Source organism: Camelus bactrianus, chromosome 12 (assembly GCF_048773025.1).
Source record: "Camelus bactrianus isolate YW-2024 breed Bactrian camel chromosome 12, ASM4877302v1, whole genome shotgun sequence".
NCBI classification, from domain to species: Eukaryota; Metazoa; Chordata; class Mammalia; order Artiodactyla; family Camelidae; genus Camelus; species Camelus bactrianus.
The window spans coordinates 13514198-13539103 of record NC_133550.1 but is presented as its reverse complement, the minus strand read 5'-3'; the positions used below and the strand labels follow the sequence as shown (position 1 = coordinate 13539103).

The 24906-nt window shown below is 55.6% G+C and overlaps 4 protein-coding genes and 2 long non-coding RNA genes across 7 annotated transcripts in view; 3 read left to right on the top strand and 3 right to left on the bottom strand.

Moving 5' to 3' along the window:
- The window catches only part of ATP5MC2 (ATP synthase membrane subunit c locus 2), a 284046-nt gene extending 284032 nt beyond the window's left edge, over positions 1 to 14 (bottom strand). Inside the window, exon 1 of the mRNA XM_074374736.1 lies at positions 7 to 14. The gene's annotated coding sequence lies outside the window, so the exon portion shown is untranslated. The remainder of the gene's footprint in view (positions 1 to 6) is intronic.
- A 5006-nt stretch (positions 15 to 5020) lies between these two features.
- LOC105076301 (uncharacterized) lies at positions 5021 to 10004 on the bottom strand. The gene is made up of 3 exons (XR_835995.3): positions 9865 to 10004; positions 5982 to 9432; positions 5021 to 5153 (listed from the first exon to the last, which is right to left on the bottom strand). It is a non-coding gene; the product is annotated as an uncharacterized LOC105076301 (long non-coding RNA).
- The window catches only part of HOXC4 (homeobox C4), a 60338-nt gene continuing 40462 nt past the window's right edge, over positions 5031 to 24906 (top strand). Inside the window, exon 1 of the mRNA XM_074374733.1 lies at positions 5031 to 5169. The gene's annotated coding sequence lies outside the window, so the exon portion shown is untranslated. The remainder of the gene's footprint in view (positions 5170 to 24906) is intronic.
- HOXC9 (homeobox C9) lies at positions 10040 to 13502 on the top strand. The gene is made up of 2 exons (XM_074374734.1): positions 10040 to 10889; positions 12575 to 13502. The coding sequence occupies exons 1-2, from the start codon at positions 10352 to 10354 to the stop codon at positions 12817 to 12819; spliced, it is 783 nt and encodes a 260-aa protein (XP_074230835.1). The 5' UTR covers positions 10040 to 10351; the 3' UTR covers positions 12820 to 13502.
- On the bottom strand, positions 15504 to 19236 carry LOC123619526 (uncharacterized). 2 transcript variants are annotated; one of them, XR_012510580.1, is made up of 2 exons: positions 16384 to 19236; positions 15504 to 16219 (listed from the first exon to the last, which is right to left on the bottom strand). It is a non-coding gene; the product is annotated as an uncharacterized LOC123619526 (long non-coding RNA). The 2 variants fall into 2 exon arrangements; XR_006728174.2 differs by having other exon boundaries at positions 16622 to 19236.
- On the top strand, positions 19388 to 23151 carry HOXC8 (homeobox C8). The gene is made up of 2 exons (XM_010964409.3): positions 19388 to 20061; positions 21437 to 23151. The coding sequence occupies exons 1-2, from the start codon at positions 19626 to 19628 to the stop codon at positions 21727 to 21729; spliced, it is 729 nt and encodes a 242-aa protein (XP_010962711.1). The 5' UTR covers positions 19388 to 19625; the 3' UTR covers positions 21730 to 23151.

The window sequence follows — 24906 nt, the reverse complement described above, 5'->3', positions numbered from 1 at the left end:
GTAATCTCCCAGAGCACAGTCAGAATCGCTTCTTCCTTGCTGCATTTCCTCCTTAGAATAATAGACGTTTTGGAAAGTTCGGCTAGTGTTTGTGTTTGTCGTAGCGTCCAGCGCCTCCACCAAACCCTCTCCGTGTCTTTACCTCCCAGTCGCTCTGAGAATCTGCTTGAAGTCTCGTATTTGTACTGCTTTCTGCTTTTCTCCCATCCTCCCAGCACCCCCACATCCCCCATTCACTGCCATCTCAGAAATTCCATCCAGAGGAACAAAAAATTTTTTTAAATTAAAAATAGAACATAGTGAAGCAGACAGAATGCCCCTCCCCCAAATATCGCCCTGTCGCTGTCTGGGAGTTGTGTTATTTAAAGATATTCTGTATGTTGTATCTTTTGCATGTAGCTTCCTTAATGGAGAAAAAAAATCCTAATAAATTTCCAGAATCGTAATCCTCAAATGGGTGGTTTTTTGTTTTTAGTGTTTTTTAGCGACACCCTCCCCCCAAAGAGGCTGAGTGTGTGGATGTGTGTTTTGTGTTTGACTCATCTCCTAGAGCCTTTCTAGAACGTCTCTTGGCGGGTTTAATGTAAGTGAGAGACCATAACGTTGATTTAAATATTATCCAGGTGACCACAATAAGTCAAGGTCATAAAACAGTAATGTCAGGACGGTCTTGGTGCGCGCGAGAGGTGGATTTTATGATCTGCAAATATAATGTGGTGCTGCAGTAAAAGATGCATTTAAAGGTGACTGGAGGAGGGAAAGAGGCAGAGAGCAAACTGCAATCTTGAGGAGCAGACGGATCTGATTGCCTGGGGTGCTGGGCCAGGCGCACCCCACCGTTGCTGGGGGGAACCCCAAGAGCCCCCCACCTATCCAAGGAGAGGAATAAACTTAACCGCCGGAGGGGGACGAGGAGCTCAGCCATCCCCCCCACCCTCGACAGCAGCAGCAGAAGCGCGGGCAGCGACAGGAGGAGGAGGAGGCAGCGACAAGGTAAGAGAAGCGGTTTCTTGTTCTTCTCTTGGCGGCGGAGTGGGGACTAGCGGCGTCCCCAGGTGCCCGGCGTGCAGCGGGCAGAGCAGGGAGGAAGGTGTTTCGGGTATCCGGGCTTGCTGAGAGCCCAGGCTTGCCTTGTGGCGGCTCGCAGTGGCCATGAGCTCCCCCTCCCCGGCCCGTTGCTGTGGGGTTCGGTGGTTAAAGGGGTAAATTGGTGGTTTTTGGCTTCTTTCTCTACTCGGGCACTTAGGGTCGCCTCGAGGTCGACACATGGGTCTAGGTGTCTGGTCGTCTGCTGGCGGGGAGCAGAGTGAGGGTGGGCTTGGGAGGGTTGGAGCTTGAAGCTTAGGTTTTTCTGCTTTCTGCTGGTTTGGATGTGAGCCTTAGCCAGCCTCTCAGTCCCCACTCTCCCTGGCCATGGGGCTTTGCCAGGCAAGTGGCCTGATTGGAAGAGGCTCTGGAGTGGTTCGGCCACACATAGCTGAAGGGAAGCCAGAGTCCAGTTGAGAGAGGGACAGGCTCAGAGGGAATCCAGGAGGAGAGCACAGGAGAGCCAGAAGGGCAAGGCAGCGGACCCAACTCCAGAGTGGAAGGACACTCCAGCTTCCCCCCAGGGCCAGGGCCAGAGGCAGGGGAATAGCTCCACTGCGGTGCTGGGGGCGGGGCGGGGGTTTGGCGGCTGGAAGTCCCATTTCACCAGTCTCCCTGAGCGATTTGCTTAGACCAGAAGCTGATGAGGCAGTTAGATCCCCCTACCCATCCAGCCACCCAAAGTCTACTCTCTAGTCCTCAGGGAGATTGTGGGGGCGGAAAGGGGGACGGGGCTGAATTTCTTCCTTCCCCAACCCCCTTCCCTTCTCCTCCAGATAGATGCAAAGCTGAATCTCCCGCCCTGCTCGCTCAGCTGATCTGTGGCTTAGGTAGTTTCATGTTGTTGGGATTGAGTTTTGAACTCGGCAACAAGAAACTGCCTGAGTTACATCAGTCGGTTATCGTCGAGGGCCCCAACCCACCTATCCTGCTCCTTCCCTCCCCAGTGGGACTGCCCCCCAGCCCCCTCCTAGATAGGGCAAAGTGGGTACAGACTGAGGAGGGCGAGCTGTGAGTGGGGCGGCAGGACAAATCTGGAGAACCCCGCTTTATACTGTCCACTCCCCAGCCTGTCCCAATCCCTGTGATTGAGGGAGAGGAGTTTTTCCTGCAGCTATTGTTTCCTGGGCCCAGCTGATGGAGACAGACAAAGAAGGTCTAACCAATTCCAAGGAAATTCAGGAATTTGAGTAAGAGGTGGCCTGGAGGGCCAGCTCAGCTGGGTAGCAGGGTGGGGCAGGATGATCAGGAGAGGGAAGAGCACAGAAAGAGAAGGGAGGCCCTGGAAGGCTTAGCTTCTCCCACCTGCCACCTCCAAGGGAAAAAAATCTGCCTCCCGTTGGCTGGGGCTGGAGCTTCTCCTTAGAAAAGTGGGGTGCCTGGGGTCCCAAGAGTTGGGGAGCTCTGAGCACTAGCTCAGTCTTCCCCTTCCATAGCTCCATCCCCAGGAGAAGGGCATATTTAGGGTGTTAGTAGGTTAGAGGAAAGCCATCAAGTCCAAGTAGAACCCCCCCCCCCACCCTACTGGGAAGCATCAGGGCAAGAATCTGGCTCTGGTCTCTTTCTGGCTGTCTGCTACCCGTAGGCCTTGGTCTGTTGTGTCTGTGCCTGTCAGGCAGCTGCTTGTCTTTGCGCTGTGTCGAAGTGTCTGGGTGAACGGAGGCTGCCAGCACCCACCATTACCATATTGTTGGGGAGGTTGTTGGCTGATGCCAAGGGGAGGAGGGGAGGCTACTGGGCTAAGGGGGACTCTGAGCAATGTGCAACTTCGCAAAGATTCTTCCCCTCCTTTCTCCCTCTGGCTCCTCACTTCTGGCCCTGGTTGCTAGAGAGAAGGCTCTTCAAAGAGGCTTTTCTGCAGAGAAAAATGGGGAGGGTCAGGAAAAATGGGGAGATCCACCCCTGTTCTCAGGGAGACTGGGAAAGAGAAAGCCAAAAGGAGAAGGACAGGTTCTTGGTTCTCTTACTTTGGAATTATTATGATTATTAAAACATTGTAAACTTTCAGACAGGGGAACAAAATCCTGTCCCTCTAACAAAATATATACATGAAGTTCTGTATTCGTGCAGTTGTCTGCTGGGGGGATATATGTAACCTTGAATGAGTGTAGGTCTCTGTTTCTAGATCTCTGTCTCCTCCAGGCTCTCTCAGACCCCCTGCATATATTTTTGTGCATCCTCATATATTTTTTTTCTCTCTTGTACAAAGAGACCCCAAGGAGTCTAGGGAAGAGAATAGGAATAGAGCCTTCCTTCTCTCTAGCTGAAATTGTCAGTCTGTCTGTCTGTCCCCCAGCCCTCTGTAGGGGGAAAAAATCTTTTCCCTTGGAAGGAAGTGCTCAAATCTCCCTGTGGCTTCCAGGAAGATGGGGAGATTTTCAGAGGAAGGCCAGCTGGTGTGAGGCAGGCAGGGGCTTCCCTGGTTTGGCAGCTCCTAGCAGTCTCTGAGTTTTCAGGCTGTCAGAAGCCCGGGGCCAGCTGGAGTGAAGGGAGTCTTAGGCAGGGGTGGGGTGCTCTGGAGTGCCTGGCTTGGAGACAGCGTCCCTGATGGGCCGAAATTCACCAATGAACAACTTCTGAGCTTTGGGTCTCTCTGCCCCAATTTCCCTTTCAGAGCTGGTGGGCTTTTGAGGGGGGTGGCCACAGAGCCATGGGTCTGGGTGTCCCCCCTACATCCTGAGGAATGGGGTGTGTTCTCACAGGGCCAAGGTGAGGGCCAGTCTGGTGGCCAGAGTCCACCCTGGGGCCCTGGGGCCATGGATCATGGCTAAGGCGATGGTGATTATTTATTCGCTTCGCTGGAAGGGAGTCTTCAAAAGAAACAGCGTGAAGAGGAGGGAAAAAATTATCTCTCTCGTCTGCGGATATTAAGATGGATTTTTATTTCTTAAAGGACCCTCCCCGCCGAGAGCGCATAAGCGTAAACTTAATATATGCTCCGCAGCCCAACTCCAGAAATCGCAATAAAAGTTAAAACCTCCCCTACTGGTTTTTTTTAATTATGATATGGGAAAGAGGAGCAGGATTTATAGAGCTGAACTCTCGGCGTGTGAGTGTTTAAGACTTGCGGGAGAAGGAGGAAAAGGCAAGAGCTTGCCAAGGAGAGCCTTGGTCTCTGAGATCTCTCGTTGGCTGCGGGGGCTTGGGCTTAGCCGGCAGATCCTCTGTGGCCTCCTTGGGACCTCGGCTCCCCAGCACCCTCCACCAGGGCCCACCGCCTGGCCTCAGCTCGCTGGGAGATGCCGCCCTTCTCCGGAACAGGTGAAGGGCAGCGGGGCCGGCCGGGGACAGGGGGCGGCGGGTGGGAGCTTCAGGACAGTGGGCTTTGTGTGGGTCCCGTGCATGGGAGGTTTGCAGCCCGCCCGAAGTAGGACTGTGGCCCGAGGGTGGCCAGCGCGCTCCTTGGCCAGGAGGGGTGTCCGGCCGGGTGAGAGAGCACGGACAAGGTGGATTGTGTGTGGACTTTGGCCTCAGACTGAGCAGAGCGGGCTCCGGGCAGAGGCCAGCGGCGAGGCAAGCAACCGGATGTTGAGTCTGTAGGAAGGACCTTGAGGTCTGTTTGGTGTTTGGGCTGCCGAGGGGCGGCGACCCAGAGTGTGGAGCGCGCAGTGCGCGGGGCGCGGCGGCCAGCGTGGGCGAGGCGGCAGGCCCGGCACACCTCTGCAGCTGCAGGGCCGGGGCCGGGACGTCTGAACCGAGGCCGACCAATGGTCAGAGCATGAAAAATAAATGCAGTCGAGGGTCTTTCTTTTCCACATAAGAGGTCCTTTCTTTTTTCTCTCTTTCGGAGATACCTGGATTTGGTCCAGAACAGGTTGCCCGCGGGAGGGCCCGGCGAGCGGTAGCGCGCGAGGGAGGGAGAGAGGGAGGGAGGGCGAGGAAGAGGGAGGGAGGGAAGGAGGGCGGGCAGCCGCGGCTGCGGTGGCCAGGGCTTCCCTCCCCCGGCGGAGGCGGCTGCCCTGCATCTGTGGCCATGGGGAGCCGAGGAGCAGGTAACGAAGGCGCTTCCCGAGGCGGGATTGGACCAAGCCAGAGGGACCGAGTCTTCCGGGCCTCTGCCCAACGCCCTGGAAGGGAGAGAAGGTAGGGAAATCGGCGCCCGCCGGCCTGGCAGAGAGGCCTCGGGGAATGTTGAACCTGTATTTGATTTAAGGCTCACACTCATGTTGTGAGTCTGTCTGCCTCCGGAGACGCGATTTGCCTGTCTGTCTGTCTGTTCATCTGAGACAGCCCAAACCCTATGCTGTCCTTCCAAAGGTTGAAAAAATCGGGAAAATTCGTCGGAATGTGCACTTTCATTCATTGGATTCTCTGCAACTCAGCGGGGCTAGTTGCTGCGCCCCCCCAGTTGGAAGGGAACATCCCTCCTGCTTTCTGGATGCCGGATCCTCTGGTTCCCTCCGCCATGGGTTGAGTTTCCGGCTCTAGGTTCTCGGGTTGCCCTGAGGTTTGAGGCCAGACAGCTCCCAGTCTGGCAGGGAGGGCGGGGGAGAGACTAGCGGCTCGGGCCCCTTAATTGTACTTCGGACCCGTATTGTCTCTCCTTTCGCCACCTCGGCTTCCTCAGTCTGGGCTCCAAAGTCACTGCAAATTTCCTTGCGACACACACATCACACAAAGATCAGGTAACCAGGCGCCCAGGGCTTCGGGGACTCCAGGCAGAGGGCACCCCTGGCTCTAGGGGCTGCTCCCCCTCCAGCTACTCCCCAGGCTGGGAAACCAGACGGGGTTGGGGGAGCCGGAAATAGCCCCGTTTGCTGCGGGGCGGCAGGGCAGGGGGCCGGCGGGAATGCAGGCCGTGGCGTTGAGAGGGCCACGTTCACAGGCCCTAGAGGTTTCACTCCCGCTGGGCTTAGGGGCTGGACTCCTGGTGTGTAGGGATCCGGGATACCCACCTGGGGTGGGGGCAGGACGCGGGTCTCCTCGCGGCAGGCCAGGAGAATTCAGTTTCTGCTTCCAGCGCAGGCCTGAGCTAAGAGGAGTTGTGTGTGGGTGTGTTTTTCCCAACAAAGAGGGATCAGGAGAGAAAAGGGGGGAAAGTCGAGGGGAACCAAAGAGGGGGCGGGGAGGAGAGGGCAGCGGAGAGGTGAACTGAGCCCAGTTCAGGGGGAGAAGGAAAATGAAAGCAAATGGAGCACGCGAGGCCTCCTCCGCGCGGGCGGTGCTGACGAGCCTGGAGCGGGCGCCCTGCCTGTGGCGGGGCGGCAGGGATGGCCCGCTGGGGCACCGGGAAAAGCCTGTTTTAAATTTAAACCGAACTTGACGGTGTGGATTGAACCGGAGGGAATTTAAATCACTAAAAGGGAGGTGCAGGGCAAGGGGAGGGGATGACTCTAACCTGTCTGTCTTTCTGTCTGTCTGTCCTTCCCATGGTGGTACTAGCTTGCTCTCAGCTGCACAGGTCTGAAGTGATGCAGTAAGGGGGCCCCTCCCACTTGAGGGGCTCTCCTGGGCCCAGTGCAGTCTTTTGGGGTCAGAGGAGCGCTCTGAGCACCAGAGTGAATGCAGAACTGCTAACTAAAGCTGGGATTTCCCCATCCCAAACAGGGACCCCCAGTGGCCTCTGGTCCCTTGGGTTGCCCCATTGGTGCTGAGGCAAATTGAAGGGAGTGGTGGGGGTGAGAGGGAGTCTGGGTAACTGGTGGGAGATTCAGCAGGAGTAACAATCTGGGAAGACAAACCACTCCTTCTTGGTGTCCCCACATCCGTCACACCCCCACACCTACAGGCCTGGACTGGGGGGAGCTTGAAGGCCTGCCTTAGAGCCCTGACCTTCCACCCCACCTCCAAATGCAGAGAATGGGGATACAACCCACAGGCAGTTGTGGAACCGAGAGACCTCAGCCTGGTGAAGTCAGGGGCTGCCAGCCGCTTCCAGCCCCCCTCCTCCTGGCCGCCTCTCTCAGCAAGGCCTAGGCAAAATGGGGCATTGGTTGGGAGGGGGCTGTGGGCGAGGCCTGCTTCCTGATCCACAGCTGTGTCTGTGTCTGAGTGGGGAAGGTCTGAGTTCACGCTCTGAAAGGAAGGTGACAGTCTCCCCTCGGTTTCACAGGGAATTTGACGGCAGCGGAGAGCGTGGGCCTGGTGATCCCAGCTGCCCCACTGCTGCTGTCTCTGCTGGGTGGGCAGGCAGGGTGGGCAGGCCGCTCCAGTGCTGCAAAGAAGGCAGTGGCAAAAGGGGGTAGGAGAGAAAGGGGCATCTGTTTATAACCATTATGTCTGGTGGGGGCCTCCCCAATAGTAGAGGCCCATAGGAGAGGGGCTTTGGGGCGACTTTCTTCTAGGAAGACTGAGATTGGGGCAGATGGGCCCTGTTGCCTGGAGAAGATGCAAAGGAGGAGCGGGCGTGAAACCTTCTCCTTCCACATGTCTTCTTTGCTCCTTGATGAGAGCGTGGCTCGGCCCCCAGCCGCCTGGGCAGCTGCCTGGACCAAGATAGGGTTCCATATCCCAGAGGCCTGTTGTACCCACCCCAGCAGGTCGCCCGGGAGGGGCAAGAGAGGAGGCCTCTTCCTCCTTTGTGTCCGGACAGAAGTGGCCGCTGCGCCCGGAGCCGGTCCCGCCGCAAAGGCCCGGCCGGCCAGCGGGCTGCACAATGCCACGGCTGCTCCGCCAGCCCGCGCCCTGCCCTGTCCTGCCTGCCTGTCGCCGCCCTTCCTCCAGCTAGCTCTCCGCATGCCTTCCTTTCCCTGCTCTCCTCTCGCTTTTCATCTTGCCTCCATTCTTTTCTGGAATTCTCCCCTCTCGCTTTCTTTCATCCTCATCCTTCGTTTTCTTCTTTCCTTCCTTCTTTCCTTCCTTCCTTCCTCTCTATGGGCCTGGAGCCGTGCTTCAGTCGTGCTGTCTCAGGCTGTCTCAGGCTCAGTCTCTCTCAGCCTCTGTCCCTTGATATCCTCTTGGTCGCAGTCTGGCCCCGGGCCCTCTGAAGGCTACACATCTTTGCTCAGCGCTGCCAGCAGCCACCTAAGAGCCAGGCAGGGTCCCCGGCTCCGCCTGGGCTGGGGGAGGTGCTGACGGCGTTGGGGATTTGGAGGAAGCCTCCGCAGGGGGACAGGAACCTCCTGTCTTTTCCTTGAACTAGTGAGGGAGAATTTTTGATTGACAGCTAACCCAACTCCATCAAGGCCAAAGAGATATTCTGTCTCTTGCTGTAATTTGGATTTCCCAGACCAGTCCAATCCGGGGGAGGGGAAGACAGAGCCGCCGAGGGTGAAGAGGCTGAGGCCCTGGGTCGCCTCTTCCCAGCCGGGCACTTCTCACATCCCCCCCATGCGTCGAAATCCCAGCCCCGCTTGACCGAAAAGGAAAGAACCGGAGAAGGGGAGGAGCAGGGACTGGGGAGGGGGCCTGGCAGGCTGGGGTCAGTGCTTCGGGGCTGCAGATCTACCCTCCCCCCCCTCAACTTTCCTCCCTCCCCAAACACACAAACTACACTCTCTGGGACACCTCTCTCTCTAGCCCTTCTCTTCCCCAGAGGAATCAGGTCGACAGAGATGCAGGAAAAAAGCAGCCTCCACCCCCACTCCTGGCGTTTGGTCCCCTCCTAGGGACAGGAGTGGGAAAGAAGGGCAGGCGTCTCAGGTCTGGGAAGCCTTGTCCTTCCCTGCTGCCTCAGAGCCTGTGTCTTAGCCTCAGCTCCTGCCTGTCTCCCCTAGTGCAAACTGAACTCCTTCCTGCTGACCGTGGAATTGCACCCCTCCTTCAAACTCACTCTGCCATGCCTAGGGTGCATCTGTCTCTGGGGACATCACCTGCCCTTCTCCTCCACCCCCAGCCAACTTCCCTGCCCCCTCTCTTGCACACACACTGAGAATTTCCTGTTTGCCTAAAGCCCACCTTGACTAAACCACCATGAGACAGTCTGAGGGAAAGCAGAGGGCTGGGCAACGAACCCCCAATTTGAGGAGGAGGGTAGCAACCAACTTACTGGGGGGAGGACTCCAAGTTGTGTGATCTTCCCTACAATCACACTGCCCCTTCCAGAATTCCTGCTTCTGACTCCCAAGAAATTGCTTTCCCCCATTCCTCTGTAGCTTTTTTCTCGTTCCAAAAACAGCCTACAATTTTATTTAATGAAAGACACATTTATGAACAATCAAATGATCCTCATAAAATTTTTATTGAAGGACGTAAAAACAAGCTACTTGCCCACGACTGAGGTCGCTCTCTTGCCTTGCCCGCTCTCACCCTGGCTCTCTGCAGACAGAGCCCTGTAGTGACTTCTTTTTGGGGGGACGGGGGGCAGGATGTCTCAGAGATGCAGTTGAGGGCAAAGGAGGGTGAACAAGCAGCAGGGATGGGGTCACCCCACTGAAGTTGTGTAGACCTCTCCTCCACTTCTTCAGGCTGGCAAAGAAAGATAAATAGATACAGACAATAAATTTAAAATGAAGGCGTTTGCATATCTGTGCCAAAGCAAAGAGAGGACTTCTAGTAACAAAGGTGTACAGGTCCCGAGGTCCTACCCCTCCCACCCGTGGACCACCTTCCCCAATCTTTCCCTACCCTAGATTTGGGGGGCTGAATTGGCCAGTGGCAGAAGGACGCTCCCCTTTCCCTGCTTCCCTCCCTCCACCCCAGCTTCCGCAGTCCCCTCCCACTCTCCCTCCCTCGCTGCTGCTGCTCCTGAAAGAAATACATACGTACACACTATTTAAAAACGCATTTTTAAAAGCCACGTTCCGAACTGACAATCTCTGATCTCGGCTCGCGCAGAGACTGCGGGAGCGTAGGGGCCGACAGAGACGGATTACGTCAAGAAATAGTTCCTCCACCTACCTCGGCCGGCCTCTCAGCCCCTGCGGGTCTCCCGCGCCCAGCTCGGCCCCGGGGGTCCGGGAACCCTGGCTTCAGGGACTGGCATTTTCACCCCATTAAGAAATCCTCCTGGGGGTGGGGGCGGAGGCCATCTGCTTATGGGTGGACATGGGCCAGGGGGTTCTCTGCTGAGATGCGAGTTGTCCTGAGGGGGTGGCCAGGTCCTTGGGTCCAGAGTGACGGACCCCCAGGAAAACGCAGGTCGCGGGGATCAGCAGAAAGAAGGGGGTGGGAGAAGGGAAAAAAAAAAAAAAGCCAGGAAAAAAAGCCCCTGCGCATTGATCCGCGCCGTATTTTTGGGTAAATACGATCACGTGGGGGCCAGGGAGCCAATGAGCTGCGGGGAAAAGGCTGGAAAAATAATTACCTGCCTTGATTGTTCTGTGAGCAGATAAAAAGTACATATACAGTTCATACAATAATCTTATGTATGTAAAACCCTGTTACGATGTCGGCGACGGGGCCCATCAGTAACTATTACGTGGACTCGCTCATCTCTCACGACAATGAAGACCTCCTAGCGTCCAGGTTTCCGGCCACGGGGGCTCACCCCGCGGCCGCCAGACCCAGCGGTTTGGTGCCGGACTGTAGCGATTTTCCGTCCTGTAGCTTCGCGCCCAAGCCGGCCGTGTTCAGCACGTCGTGGGCGCCCGTGCCCTCGCAGTCGTCCGTGGTCTACCACCCGTACGGCCCCCAGCCCCACCTCGGCGCCGACGCGCGCTACATGCGGACTTGGCTCGAGCCGCTGTCCGGCGCCGTCTCCTTCCCCAGCTTCCCGGCCGGGGGCCGTCACTACGCCCTCAAGCCGGACGCCTACCCCGGGCGCCGCGCCGACTGCGGCCCGGGCGACGGCCGCAGCTACCCGGACTACATGTACGGCTCGCCCGGGGAGCTGCGCGACCGCGCCCCGCAGACCCTGCCCTCGCCCGAGGCGGACGCCCTCGCCGGCAGCAAGCACAAAGAGGAGAAGGCCGACCTGGACCCCAGTAAGTTGGGAGCAATTTTCCTTTACAACCCGCGCGGGAGGGGAGGGGAGGACGGGCGGGGGGGAGCCGGATTACAGCCCCTCGGAGCGGCGCAGGGAGCGCGGGAGAGGGGCGAGGGCGAGGGGGCGAGGACTCAATAAAAGCGAATTACCTTGGGGAGCTTTTAGGGGCAGGAAGGTCTGAGAAGGGGGCCTAGGGAGCCAGGTTGGTAGAGGGCTGAGGGGGATTCCTCTCTCAGGAGCTGGCTTTGATGAGAGCCCCCGCCCCCACGCCCCCAGTCCAGGCTTTTTGGCTCAGTCGCTTCTTTCGAAGAAATGCAGACAGGGCTAGGGGATGGGGTAGGGGCGAGGTTCATTTTATGGTTTGAGGTGGGATGGAGGAGAGATGAGGAGGACACTGGGGGCAGAGAGGAAATAACCCCAGGGAGAAAAGCTACCCCTAGCTCCTAGACAGCATGGGGGTCGTCATCCCACTAGAGATTCATAAAGCAGAAGGTCCATGGGCTTCTCCCCCAGGAGCACTTGGTGAGGGGTTTGGGGTCTTTCACAGCCTGGGAACTTGGAGAGATCAGGACTTTCAGAGTTGAGGGAGATAAGTGGGGTCCCAGTCTCCTTAAACTTGAGAGTCCTCTTCTGAGGGTCTGCATAAGAGAGGGTTAGGAATGGGGGTCAGAGGTGAGAAGTGGGGAGAGGCATCTCCCCAGATTAGAGAATTATACACATACACACACCCCAATCAAGGAAACAGGAGCCTTTCTGCAAAGAAAGGCAGGAGTAGGTGGGGGGACAGGTGAGAGCTGCAAGGCCAGAGAAAGAGGGAAGAAGGGGAAACAGCAGGGGAGGGGGTGCAGCCCCTGGGTGTGAGGAAGTGTCTGGGGGAGTCCCAGGAGGGGGCTGCAGGAAATCCTTTCCTCCAGCCCCATAAGGGGCCAGGGCCTAATTATACCCCTCTGAAGGCTTCCCTTCTTGCCCTCAGCTACTCCCATAAACCTGAAATTGGAGGCTTGGCTCCTGCAGAGCCTGTCCTGGGGCTGGCAGGAGAGGGGCACTGGAAGCCAAACAGGGGAGCTAAGATATAGGGGAGTCTGTCCCCAAGGCCAGCAGCTCCCTGGGGAGAAGAGAAAGGCTTTTGCCATCCCAGCATCACCCTGTGAATTCGCCTCAGCAGGGTTGAACTCCGAGAGAGGGAGAAGGGCGCTGGAGAGGGTAATGAGGGGCTTGGAGACTCTCAGGGTCAGGAAGCAGAACTGCTGAAATTTCAGGACTTGGTCGTGGGCTGGGAGGATGGGAGGGGGCAGGGGAGGAGGGAAGTGGGGAGGAGAGAGACCTCGCTATAAAAATAAAAAACAAGAGAGAGAAGCGTTTATGGGCCTATGAAACGGTTGGGAATTTGGACTTTTTATGAGGATATTCTCGAATTACTACTCTTGAAGCTGAGGACCAGACTGTAGAGGCTTTGATAGCTTCGATTTCCTATAGTTTTAGGTGCTGGAAACAGAGGAGGGGGGGAGATCGGAAGGGGGGAGGATGCAAAAGGAGTAAGGGGGGAATTCCTAAAGCAAAACGTGTCCAAATTCAGGTTCAATTATTGGGTTTGGGGAGCCTGGCTGAGCCTGGGGGTGGGGTGGCAAGGGTCCTGGGCTGGAAAGGGGCTCCACTGACCCCTGCCTGTGTTTGGCCCTCCAGGCAACCCCGTGGCCAACTGGATCCACGCCCGCTCCACGAGAAAGAAGCGCTGCCCCTACACCAAGTACCAGACGCTGGAACTGGAGAAGGAGTTTCTCTTCAATATGTATTTAACCAGGGACCGTCGGTACGAGGTGGCCCGGGTTCTCAATCTCACTGAGCGGCAGGTCAAAATCTGGTTTCAGAACCGGAGGATGAAGATGAAAAAGATGAATAAAGAAAAAACCGACAAGGAGCAATCCTAAACCCTGCCCCAGCCTGCTGCCTCGGCACAGCCAAGGGAAAAACAAAAAAAACCCCACAAAAATACCCCAACCCAAGCGGGAGACAGCACGAAAAAGAAAAGGAAAGAACAAGATAGAGAAAAGCCAATCAGCTTAAAAAGAAAAAAAAAAAAGGAAGGGGAAAAGGAAAACTCTTGCAATTTGGGAGGGTTCAGTGTTGAGAAATTGGTGTTTTAGAGTTAGTTCTACCCAGCGAGGAGGAGGAGGCGGGGAGAGAAACCGCTTTCTCTTCTCCCAGCGCAACTGAAATAAATGACAGACACAAATGTGATTTTTTTTCTCCTTTCTTCAGAGAAGCCAGTACTTGAATCGCTATATTTCTATTTTTTTTTTCCTGTATCGTATTTGGTCCAGGCCATCAGTCCTCAGGCCTGGGGTGCTCTGTGTGCAGATTTTGTACAGAAAAAAAAAAAAGACACACACACACACACACAAGAATGCTTCCCAGCCCAGGAGCTGAGGGGCGAGGGTCGGGGACCGTGCCGCAGGCTGGGTCCGGCGGCGGCGCAGGCCGGCGCCTCGAGCGTGTACATAGCAATGTTTCCTCTCATCCTTAGAGTCCGTCCTGTAACGTGCTTCTGTTTGTTATGGTAGAACAGCTCTGTGTTAATATATCGAAGTCACTTAAAAAACAAGAAACCCAACCGCATCCAGTTCTCATTATTTCTCCTCCCTGTGGCTCCCAGGCTGCTGTTGTGGAGGAGGCAAGTGTTCAGGTCCTTTGGGGGAGGCCGAGCCAGGGAAGGGGCTCCCTGTACTTCGGAAGGGCAAGTGCCCTCTGCTTCTCTCCAGACAGGGTGTGATGGAGCTGAGGGCTCCCAGAGTGCAGTGGAGGCTGCTGAGGCCCAGGTCCAGCTTATGCCTGCCTAGGCTGGCTGCCCGTGAGTCTCCTGGTAGCTCCATGGAGTCCCTGAGGGATGAGGGCACGGCAGGAATGGTTTTCCCTGGCTGTAATTAATTGTAGTAATTTATGAGTACATGAGATCAGAGGGAAGAGATAGGTGAAGTTGAAAGTTGGGTGCTGGGTGAGGGCCCAGGTTGGATTCTTGCTTGTCTGCATGGTGCTGGTGCTTCGAGGGATGGCTGGAGGGGAGGGTACTAGGGAGGGTGAACAGTGAGGAGGACCGAGCAGGCCTCAGGGAGTGGGACAGGCACTGGGGATTGCATTGAGACTAGAAGAAGTAGGATGCAGAGAGGGAGAGAGAAAGTAGAGAGGGCACCAAAAAAAGGAAGGAAGGAAGGCAGGAAAGAAGGAAGGGAGGGGGAAGGAAGGAAGGGAAGAGGAAGGAAGGGAGAAAGAATGGGAGGGAAGGGGAAGGGAAGAAGAAAGGAAGAAAAGAAAGAAGGAAGGGAGGGAAGGGGAAGGGAGGAAGGAAGGAAGGATAGGAGGGAGGGAGGAGAAAACCAATGCAATCAGAATTAGATTGTTTCTACTTCTCAATGTGTTCTCAGCTCCTCTCTCTTCCCCATCTCCTAGTTCTCTCTTTTCTAGTCAATCTCCATCTCTCTGTCTCTCTGGTGTTTAATTTGAATGTTGATCTAGGGGTGACAGGGTTAGGCTGAGTGGCAGTATTTCTGGGGGGATGGTGCAGATAGGACCCAAGGAAGCTGGTCAGGGATTAGCCAGGAGTGAAGTGTTCCCTGGTGGCTGTGGGACCCCTGGCGCAGGGATGTGGGGATATGTATGTAACCGCCCGATGGGGCTGGTCAGCTGCACAGCACCCCAGAGCGCCTTCCCCAGAACCGGCAGTTTTCATCTGCTAATCAGAAGCAGACTTAAGCTGCCGGGTATGCCTCAGCCCGGCGCCCCCTTTCTCGGAAATCCCCCAATCTGGAAACTATTAAATTCAGACTGCTTGAAATATAGCCCTTTAATATCTCAGGCTGCCCATTCTGGTGAGGGTGCAGGGTGTTGCTCTGAGTACTCAGGGAATGGCACAGTAAAAGAAAATAATTGGGGAGCCCAGTCCCTGTGCATCTCCCCCGATCGCATCACCTTACAGGATTGGTGAGGCACTTGCAGGGACCAGCCCCTTCCCCATCATTTGAATCTCCTACTCCCTCTTTCTATTAAATACTCCAATTCTGGGGGCTGGAGGAAGGTAGGAAGGGGTGAGCATTTTGTTTGGATAATATTTTGAGGGGGGACAATCAAAGGTCACAAACAGGGCTTGGTTTTCCCAGTCGCTGAAGCAGCCTCTCCTCTTTCCCGCTTAAGAGACCTCCCCAATTCCAGAAGCGATTGTTTTCTTGGTCCTTTTGAAAGATGCTTTGCCTGTAGTTTTCTCTCTTTTCTCGCCTCCTCACTCCTCCCCTTGGCCATGTTGCTGCTGTGGGAGCCTGGCCTCGGTTCCACACCGGGAGGAGGAAGGGACACCCGTCTCCCTCTGTCCCGTCCTGACCGCCGGGTCTCAGGCTTCTCTCCCAGCCCGAGCTCAGCGGCGTTTCCGGGCCTCCACCCCGCCCCTGCTCCAAGGCCCTGTCGCCTCCCCTCGTCCGTCCGTCAGCGCGGCCTGCTTCCTGCAGCCGCTGGAGCCGGCCTTACTCAGGGCAGGAAGGAGGGCCCTGACCAGAGCGTGGGATCCAGAGCAGGCCCACCCGGCCCAGACCACTGTTCAGTACCAGCTCAGACTACAGCCTGCAGGTCAGGATTGGATTCGATTTTTATTTTTTGCAATTTGTGAATTCAAACCACAACAACACAGCACACATCTGGGGAAAGAAACGAACGCTGGGGTTGGGGGGGAAAGGGGCTAGGAAACGCTCCCCTGCCCTAATCTTCCCCTCCCATCTCTCCTCTGCTCCTTTGTCAGAATCACAAAACCCTAAAGGATGTTCCACTTGGAAAGGCAGAGGATAGGTACATTTCCGCGGCCCCGAAATGCCACTTTTATGGCGCTGTTTGTCTCCCTGTGCTGGATTCTGAATGGGGCCGAACAAAACAGCAGCGCGGAGCTGGCTAGACGTCTGGGCTTAATTGTTTTATGGTTTAAATAAGGTGGACACTCTTTCCTTTGAAATCGGATTATAGGAATGTTTTGTCTATGGCCCACGGAGAACAGGACCTCACTGGCTGGGGGGGAGAGGTGGAGAGAGCGCGCGTGAGAGAGAGGGATGGGCTACAAACCAGGGGGCAAACAGCCGGGAGAAGTCAGAGTCCCACCCCAAAGTCCTGCAGGCGGCGGCGGAATAGGCAGTGCGGAGCCGGCAGCAGGGTAAGAGGAGCGAGGAGTTTAGGGTACGCCCCGCGGGCAGGCGGTCGCGGGAGCTTCGGGGCGTGCATCTGCGTGCGCGGAGGTGTTGCGAGGCCAGAAATGCGCCTGAATGCGGGGGAAATCGTGGCAGTTCCTTTGCAGTGTCTCTTAATAAGGGAAGGGAGGTGACAAAAAGAAAATAGTGTGAAATCTTTGACGAGGTTTATTTCGAGAATTTAGAAAACAAAAGAACATTGGTCCGGGGGAAAATCCCTTCTGGGGACCCCTCGCGCGCGCACCCATTTGGAAATTCCTTCTTCCCACTTCCCACCTTTGGGCCAAGCCTGGGGACCTGCTTGCTCTAGCTGTTGGCCTTTTCCCGGCCGGACTGCATTGGAGCAAGTGGACGCGAGGTGGCGCTGTTGCTCAACGTTAGAGGCGGCGGCGGTGCCCCCGGCCGGCCTGGCCGCGCTGACATTTGAGGCCCGACCCCGAGGAGCAGCGACGAGAAGGCCCCGCACCCCGGCCCAGCCCGGCCCCTCTGGCTCTGAGCAAATCAATCGTCTCACCTGCGAGGTGTAAATAAATCGCGAGTGGCGGCGGGAGATGGGCCCTCGCTCTGGCAGCAGACTCGGGAGGCTCAGGAGGGCGGGCGTCGAAAATAATCGTTTTGCGGAGGAGATAAGCATGAAGCAGGCAGCGCGTAATTAACACGAAAAGGCAGAATGACCCGGACAAACGAACATAAATCCGTGGTACCTAGGAGGGCGGTGCAGGCCTCGGGGCGAGGGACAGAGACGTCCCAGCAAGGATGGCTTCTTGCGGTTCCTTTATTTCCAGGCTCCGGGAGCGAAATCAACAAGAAACGTGTAAAAGAAAAAACAATCAAGTGAACGAAAGAAAGAGAAGGCGAGGGACACCACCCCCAAAGGGAAAACCAAGTCCAACCAGGGGTTTCGGGACTGAGGGGCTCTCAGAGCAGGCGGTGCTGGTGGCACACTCGGGACAGTCGCATTCCAAGACACAAAGGCCCAGAAGAATAGCTCTGTGGCAGGGTTTTCGCTGGACCATAAAATGTCGAGATACCCCCCACCCCCTAAAAGATAAGGCGCAGGCCCCAGAGTGGATCCCTCCTGCCCAGCCTCCTTTTTCCAGGAGGGGAAGGGAAAGCATTTATGACAGTCCCCAGTGACCTAGATGCTGGGAGCCCAGAGTCTGTCTCTCCTTCTGCTTAGTACCCGCAGAACAGGCTCAGAGAAGGCAGGGCTGGAGCCAAGTCGGGAGCATGCTCTGGTAGTGGAGGAGAACTGTGTCATGCCTTCCACTGTCCTGGACCCTGGGGAGGACTGCAGCCCTGGCACAGCCCTCCGCTGACCCTCCCCTCCTGCTGCTCCAGGGCCAGAGTACTGGGTGTCGCAGAGTCTGGTAGGTCCCTAACTCAGATTGAGGTGGGTTCTTCCCAAATTCAGGGGATCCTACAAGCCTTCTCTGGCTGGCAGCACCAGTGACTCTCCAGTGGGAATTTGGCTGAGAGTGGCTATTTCCCCAGCAATATTTAGTTAATAGAGAGAGGGAGGGTCTCATTCTCTCTACACCATCCTCCCAGCACTTTCATTTCTTCCTCCATCCCCAGAGCTGGGCTCTGGATAGGGAAGAAAAAGATCTGGTTTTCTAACTGCTTCCTTTCCGCGTCCAACCCTGAAACCCCAGGATGTGGAAAGAAAAGAGGTAGCACATTTTTGTTTTCATGATGCAAAGAGCTAAATGTGTGTGTATGTTTATCAGGTCTTGTTTTCATATGTGCATAGATGTGCACGTGTGTGCACAGTGTCTGTGAGGTGACAGGGGTACTTCCTGGCATGCACGATAGTTTAGTGAGCATGCATTTGATGTTTTGGGGGGTGAAAGGTAGCACATACAGTACGTGTGTATCCCGAGTGTGTCCCCGTGTTGCCTGTGTGTAACAACCTCACACACTGTGGAGGAGGAGAACCAGAAAAATCATTCTTATTCATCTTCTTCATTCATCTGCACACAGCACACATGGCCACAGCTCTCTGACTTTCTCCCTTTTCTCTCTGTGTTAAGTCCACATAACTGTAGACATTTATGGCCAGAGAAAGGTGCTGATGGAATAAGGTTCTTTTATCCATTAGAATTAACTTGAATTTACCCAGCCTTGGGGATGGGGTAAAAAAGCCCAGAGAAGTGTGGGTAAATATTTAAAGAGTGTCTGTTGACGGTTCCCATCCACATCCTGGCCTGGGCAGCCTGCCTGGGGAAGTGGGGGGTGCAGTGAAGCCAGTGGGACACTATAGTCCCCGAACTGGCATTTCCTATGGGGTTAGGGTATGTGGGGACAAGGAAGAGGCCTGCTCTATTCTCCCCCAACCCAGATGCAAGTAGTCTCCTGAGAAGAAAGCTCCTGGATCAGGCCAGCCAGAAGCCAGGGACCCACCAGCTGCCCTCTCCTTCTCTGTCTCCACAAGCAGCTTTGCTCTCAGAGCCTCCAGGCAAGCTCGTGACATGGCTTGGGCTTCCTGCCTCAGACAGGAGCTGGTGTCTGAAGGGGCAGTGCAGCCCTAACTGGGTATATGGGGTGCCCCCTGCCCTCTCCATTACCCACAGCAGGCAGGCAAGAGATTCTCAAGGATCTAGGAAAGAAAGGGTAGCTTTCAACCCTGGGGAGGGGCAAGAGACATAGAGGGCTCTGATGCGTGAAGTGTTTGGGGCATATCATGTGCTTGTTCCTCCTCAGAGTCCCCAGCCTTAAGGACCCCCTGGGGAGCCCACCTTTGGGGGTTAGGGGACCTGCTCTCTCTTGTTGGCCTTCAACCACCTCGGGGGTCTTATACCTGTTGAGGTAACCTGAGTTGACCTGTTGGCTCAGGTATCTCTCTTTCTCTAAGAGGAAGGAAACGAGAAGGGGGGAGAGGCACCTTCAAATCTGAATGCGCACCTTGGAAAAGCTGGCCCTAGCCATTAGCTGGGGTTGGCTCACCCCCCCCCCAACACACACATATACCACACCCCCATCCCTCCCCCTTCCTCCCCTCCCCTTGTTCCAGGTCCCCCCCAGCCCTGAACCCCTCAACCCCCACCCCCCCCCGCCCTCCATCCCTTCCTTCCTTCCTTCTCCCTCTCTCTCTCCCTCTCTCTCTCTCTCTCTCTCTCTCTCTCTCTCTCTCTCACTCTCTCGCCTGTCTTCATGTCGTGGATTGATGAACGCGAATCGCGTGTAAGCGCCGCCACCGCCGGGAGTCTGAGGAATTCGCCTGGGCTGTTAAAGGAAAGAGCTAAGTGCGAGAGCGCGAGCTCTACCTACCGACAGTGAAGAGAGCCGCCGCCACCGCCGCCGCCCGCTCGCCCGCCGCCGCCCGCGCCCAGCCCGGGAGCTGCGCCGCCCCGCCGGCCGCCGGCACCCAGGCGCCCCCCACCTGCCCAGCCCGGCCCGCCGCCCCGGGAAGCCGGCCGGCCTGGGGTTCGCTCCCGGGGGGAGGGCAGTTTCGGGGGTCCCGGGCGGGGGAGTCGGGAGCCAGAGGGGAGGGGGCGGCGGGTTTTCATGTGCCCAGCATGAGCTCCTACTTCGTCAACCCCCTGTTCTCCAAGTACAAAGGCGGCGAGTCCCTGGAGCCGGCCTATTACGACTGCCGCTTCCCGCAGAGCGTGGGCCGGAGCCATGCGCTGGTGTACGGGCCCGGCGGCTCGGCGCCCGGCTTCCAGCACGCCTCGCACCACGTCCAAGACTTCTTCCACCACGGCACCTCGGGCATCTCCAACTCGGGCTACCAGCAGAACCCGTGCTCGCTGAGCTGCCACGGAGACGCCTCCAAATTCTATGGCTACGAGGCGCTCCCCAGACAGTCCCTTTATGGGGCTCAGCAAGAGGCGAGCGTGGTGCAATATCCCGACTGTAAATCCTCCGCCAACACTAACAGTAGCGAAGGACAAGGCCACTTAAATCAAAACTCGTCTCCCAGCCTCATGTTTCCATGGATGAGACCCCACGGTGAGAAGCCTTTTCTCTTTCCCCCTTGGTCTCCCGCGCTCCGGGGTCTTCCCCCCCTCCCTTGCCTCCTTTTTGTCTGCCCTCGCTTTCCCTCCTGGCTTGGGGATCTCTCCAGCCCCACCCCCGGGCCTGAGTGGGTTTCTGGAGGTTGGGAGGTTGCGCTGGGGGTGGGGCACGGGGCTTGCCTGGGAGATTTGGGGGATTGGGGTGAAGGTGGGGGAAAGGTGGTGTCTGGGTGCAAAGGGTTAAAAAAATCGTTTCTCCACCTCTGTCAGTCAGCCTGTCTGTCTGTCTCTGTCTCTCTCTATCTCTCCCTCTCACTATCTCTAGTCAAAGTTGGGGAGGTGGCTGGGAAGGGCCCGAGGACTCTGAGGTTATCAGCCTTTGGAGAAAGCCAGTTTCTCCATAAGGCAGAGAGCCTCAGTCCAGGGCAGTGGCCAGGCTGTCTTGGGGCCAAAGGAGACCCCTGCTTCCTTCCCCTTGCTGGGCCAGAGGGTGGCGGGACCCCCAAGGACAGGTGCTCTGGCTCTCTGGGGTACCCACCGCCTCCTCTCAGAGAACTAGACTTAGGGCCACTACCCCAACTTTGCTTTACTTCCTTCAGTTGGAGAGAAGAGAGGAGAAAAAAGAGGCAGGAAAGGAGGGAGGCCATGCAGATTAGAGGGCTCTGAGGTCCAGAGAACCCTTGCCAAGCTGCCCGCAATCAAAGGCTTGTGGGGTCTTCCCCCTGAGACCCTCAGGGCAGCTCAGGTCATGAGCCCCTCCAAGGGTGGCCCCTCATAACCCAATTTCGAAGTAAAAGGGGAAGCAAGAAAGTGACAAGTTCCAGCGGGGATGGCCCGTGATTTATTTGCTGGTCTCCAGTTAGCAATCAGGCCAAGCACTGATACATTCTAGGAGATCAATTATTTTTCTTCCTGGCAAAGCATTAGGTAGAGAGGTCCGAGGAGGGGCAGTGAGCAGAGACCCTCTTCTTCACCCCCACCCTTTTGCCTTCCTTTTGGAAACAGACTCTGTCCCCAGCCCTGCTCACCCAATGCCCCTCTGCACTTGTAAACAAAGCTGCAAGAGCCAGTTTCCTGGGACTTCAGGCCTGGGGGGAGGTACTCTGCAGTGCTACCCTGGCCCCTGCCAGCCCCCAGTTTCCAGGCAGACCCCAGTCCCTGCCCCTACCCTCATCCTACCTCCCCAAGTGAAGCCAAGCCAAAACAAACCCTCAAACTTTCCTGCCCTTGCCTGCTTTTTGCTCTAGCCTTTTCTGCGGGAGGGAGGGAAACTGGGGAGACCAGAGGGGGTACTTCAGGGGAGGAAGACTGACAGAGGAAAGCTCAGCCCCCACCCGTACATAACCAGACTGGGGTTCTGTTCTGTCCAGCTCCGGGGCGGCGCAGCGGAAGGCAAACTTACAGCCGGTATCAGACCTTGGAACTAGAAAAGGAGTTTCTCTTTAATCCTTATTTGACACGAAAGCGCCGGATTGAAGTCTCTCACGCCCTGGGACTGACTGAGAGACAAGTGAAGATCTGGTTCCAGAACCGAAGGATGAAGTGGAAAAAGGAGAATAACAAGGATAAACTGCCGGGAGCCCGAGATGAGGAGAAGGTGGAGGAAGAAGGAAACGAGGAAGAGGAGAAAGAAGAGGAGGAAAAGGAAGAAAACAAGGACTGAGCAAAAAAGAGAGACACCCCCCCCCCCCTCGCCCTTAGCAACTCCCTTGAAGTTTCGTTTTATGGTAGCGGATAAATTGAGAAGTTTACGACTGTCATTTGCTTTTATAGAGAATAGAATGACACTCACAACTCTAACTACCTGTCAGATACTTGCAGCTCTGGTTTTATTACCTTTGGACTTCCCTCGATCTTTATTTGTCTGGGGGCTGGAGGGGGGAGATGGAGACACTACGAAAAGTTCCGAGTCTCTGTCTCAGTCTTTGCCCCAACACACACACTTGTCCCTCCCCCGACCCTTCCAAGTCCTGCCTGGATTTTAAGGTCTGAGAGAGACCTGGCCTCTTTGCCCCTTCTCCCAGCCCCTTCTTGCCACACTCCCACCTCCCTACTTCTCTGATAGTTATTTTAGAGGGGAGCCCCCCTCAAAATGTGGAAGAAGACTCGTGGCTTTGTTTTCATGCTAGGATTAGTGTATTAGATTTACTTTTTTATTTTCAAAGGAAAGAAAAAGTGAAGGAAGGAAGGAAAGGAAAGGGAAGATGTTTAAAGACATTTTTCAAATGATAGCAAGGAATATCCTCTCTCCTTCCCTGGGGCTCCCTGCTTAGACAGACCCCCTTGACTTTCTCTAGGAACCTGGTGGAAACCTGAAGGAGATGGGGGTCTCCCCCTCCCCCCTCCCTTTCCACAGGGTAGATAGAAGCCTGTAGTCACCGCTAAGATCCTACCTAGCCATCCCATGGTCACTCGGGCCCATGCCTTCCCCCACTTCGCTGTCTGATTTCTGTTGTTGGGCCCACATTCCTCTGAGCTGCATCAGTGTTAGCGCTCAGAAACCACCATAATCATGAAAATAATAATGATGATAGTAATAATAATACTGATAATAAATCTTTAACATACTACCTAAAGGGAACCTGCAATAATCTTAAAAACACAAAAAAAGAGAGAAATTTTTAAAAATCCTGATACAGGAGAAAAAAAGAGAAAAAATTAAAATGAAAAAAAAAGAAGAAAGAAACTTCCAACATATTTTATCACTACCTATAGAGAGAAATCCTGCTTTGAGAGTATTTGTAATGCGGTTTTGTTGTCGTTTGTTGCTGCTTATTTCACTAAGAAAAACCCAACAACTGAGACTGCCTAGCCCGCCGGTCCTGTGCGCTTTTATTGTGCTTCTAACCCCAGTAGAGTAGAACTAAATTGCACTGAATGTATAGTTAACTCTGTCTTGAATTCTCTGTTTATGCAATGTGCTCGAAAGAAAAAAAATGTTAAAAATATATCTATAATAATAATTTTGGTCATTTGTCTTTATGTCCAGCTATGAATGTAGATTTTGTGTCTCGGCAGCCCTGTTTCTGGTCCAAGTACTTTGTATTGTATACGTGAGTCATAATTAAAAAAAAGAGAAAAAATATTTGAGGCTGGAATGGCTGACTTGCTTTTTCCCCAATTCTCCTCCTGCCCATTCTCTAACACCTGTCCCCTCCTCATCCTTTTGCAACACTCTGGTGAAGGTCTCCTCCACTGATCTGACTTTGGTTAGAGGGAACTCATGTGGAGAGGAGCAGAGGAGTTGAGAGAGCAGGCTGGGCTGGGAGGGCAGGTGGAAGTGGGGAGGTGGAGAGGATGGGAAGAAGACCGGTATGCTCTTGGGAGAACCTTGGCTCCAAACAAATGGGTTTCTGAATGCCAGGATCCCAGTGGGAAGATAGCATCTTCCCTCCACTGATCCACTGTCTTCATCCTGGCCCTGGGCTGGGCCCAGACCCCAAATCTTCTCCCAGGCCCTTTTCGCAACTAGGCCTTTTTCTTCCAGGGTCTGGGGCTGAGGATGAGGTTGAGGCAATGGGGTTCCTTCTGATCTCCACACACCCCCAGGGCCAACCCTTGGTACACAGCACCCAGCACTACAACATGAACAGGGTGGAAACAAGGTGAGGCTCCAGGCAGCCTGGAGGGCTTGGCTGGAAGATTTCTTCCAGTCGGGGATGAGGGAGCTTAAGCTTGGGGGAGGGCAAAGAAGGGGAAGGTGAGTGAGCTGGTACACCAAACAGCCTGGGCCCACATTCTGGAATTCAAATTTGGCCAGCCCAGAGCCATCACTGTCACCCAGCCCGCTTGCACCCACTCCAGCCTCTGTTCTGGCTGTTTCAAGCCCACTCCCAGTTTCACCTTGGCAGTTCCTGCCCTGCCCTCATAATTTGGGTCATTGGCCTGGGGCAGGGTGGACCTGCTGAGTGGACAGTTCCCCACCCCAGCCACAGCAGGGTAAGGACAATCTTCACTGAATTCCTCATTCTCCAAAATAAACGGTCAAAGGCTAAGGGATTCTGGGGGCAAGGGGTCTCTCATTCCTCCCTGGAGGGTCCTAGTCAGAGAAATCTGTTTATGCCTGTAAGATTCTGGCAAATAATCCCAAATTCCAAAGATACAAGTCGTCTGATTCAGTCGAGAGGGGGGAAAGAGGAGGGGATGTGATCTGGTCTTAAAAACCAGATCCCCAAAGAGTGAAATATTTTTGAGACCAGATCTCTCTCTCTCTCCCCTGGCCAATGATTTCCCCAGACTTAGGCCCAGACAGACCCTTGTTTTGTGTAATTTCACCCGCGTCTGGGTCCCTGGCTCCCACGCAAAGTGGTCCTGAATACAGGATTGGATCAGGCGTCGTTAACGGGGGACTCCTGCAGCCCGAGAGAGGCTGCGGATTGGAAGCGCAGGCGGCGGGCAGCCGGGAACAGATTTGAGCAGCTCTGGGGGAAGTCTTTCGGAACCTGGGGTCCCTGCTGCCAGCCGCGGGGCCAGCCAGGTAACCCCTTTGCTGCGGTAAACACCGGCTACCCGCTGGGGAGACCCGAAAAGAGAGCATTTCGCTCCGACCGCAGGCCTTCCCATGGGCGTCCAGACTCAGCGGCCGAGGGCCGTTTCATTTTTAAATGTGGAATTATGATTGCTACTAATAAAAATCGCTGGCTCAGTAGCCGAATGGGTTGACCGTGCACTAACTGGCTTCGAAGGACCTCGCCGAATTTTCCCCATGCCAAATGTCCCATTCATCCCTGGCCCTGCTCAGCCATGCCCGTGGCCCCAAGCCCGGCGTCGGAGGGCGGGGTGCGTCTGGCGCCCGGCAACGCTTGAGATGCTAAGCCTCGGGTGGGCCAGACCAAGAGAG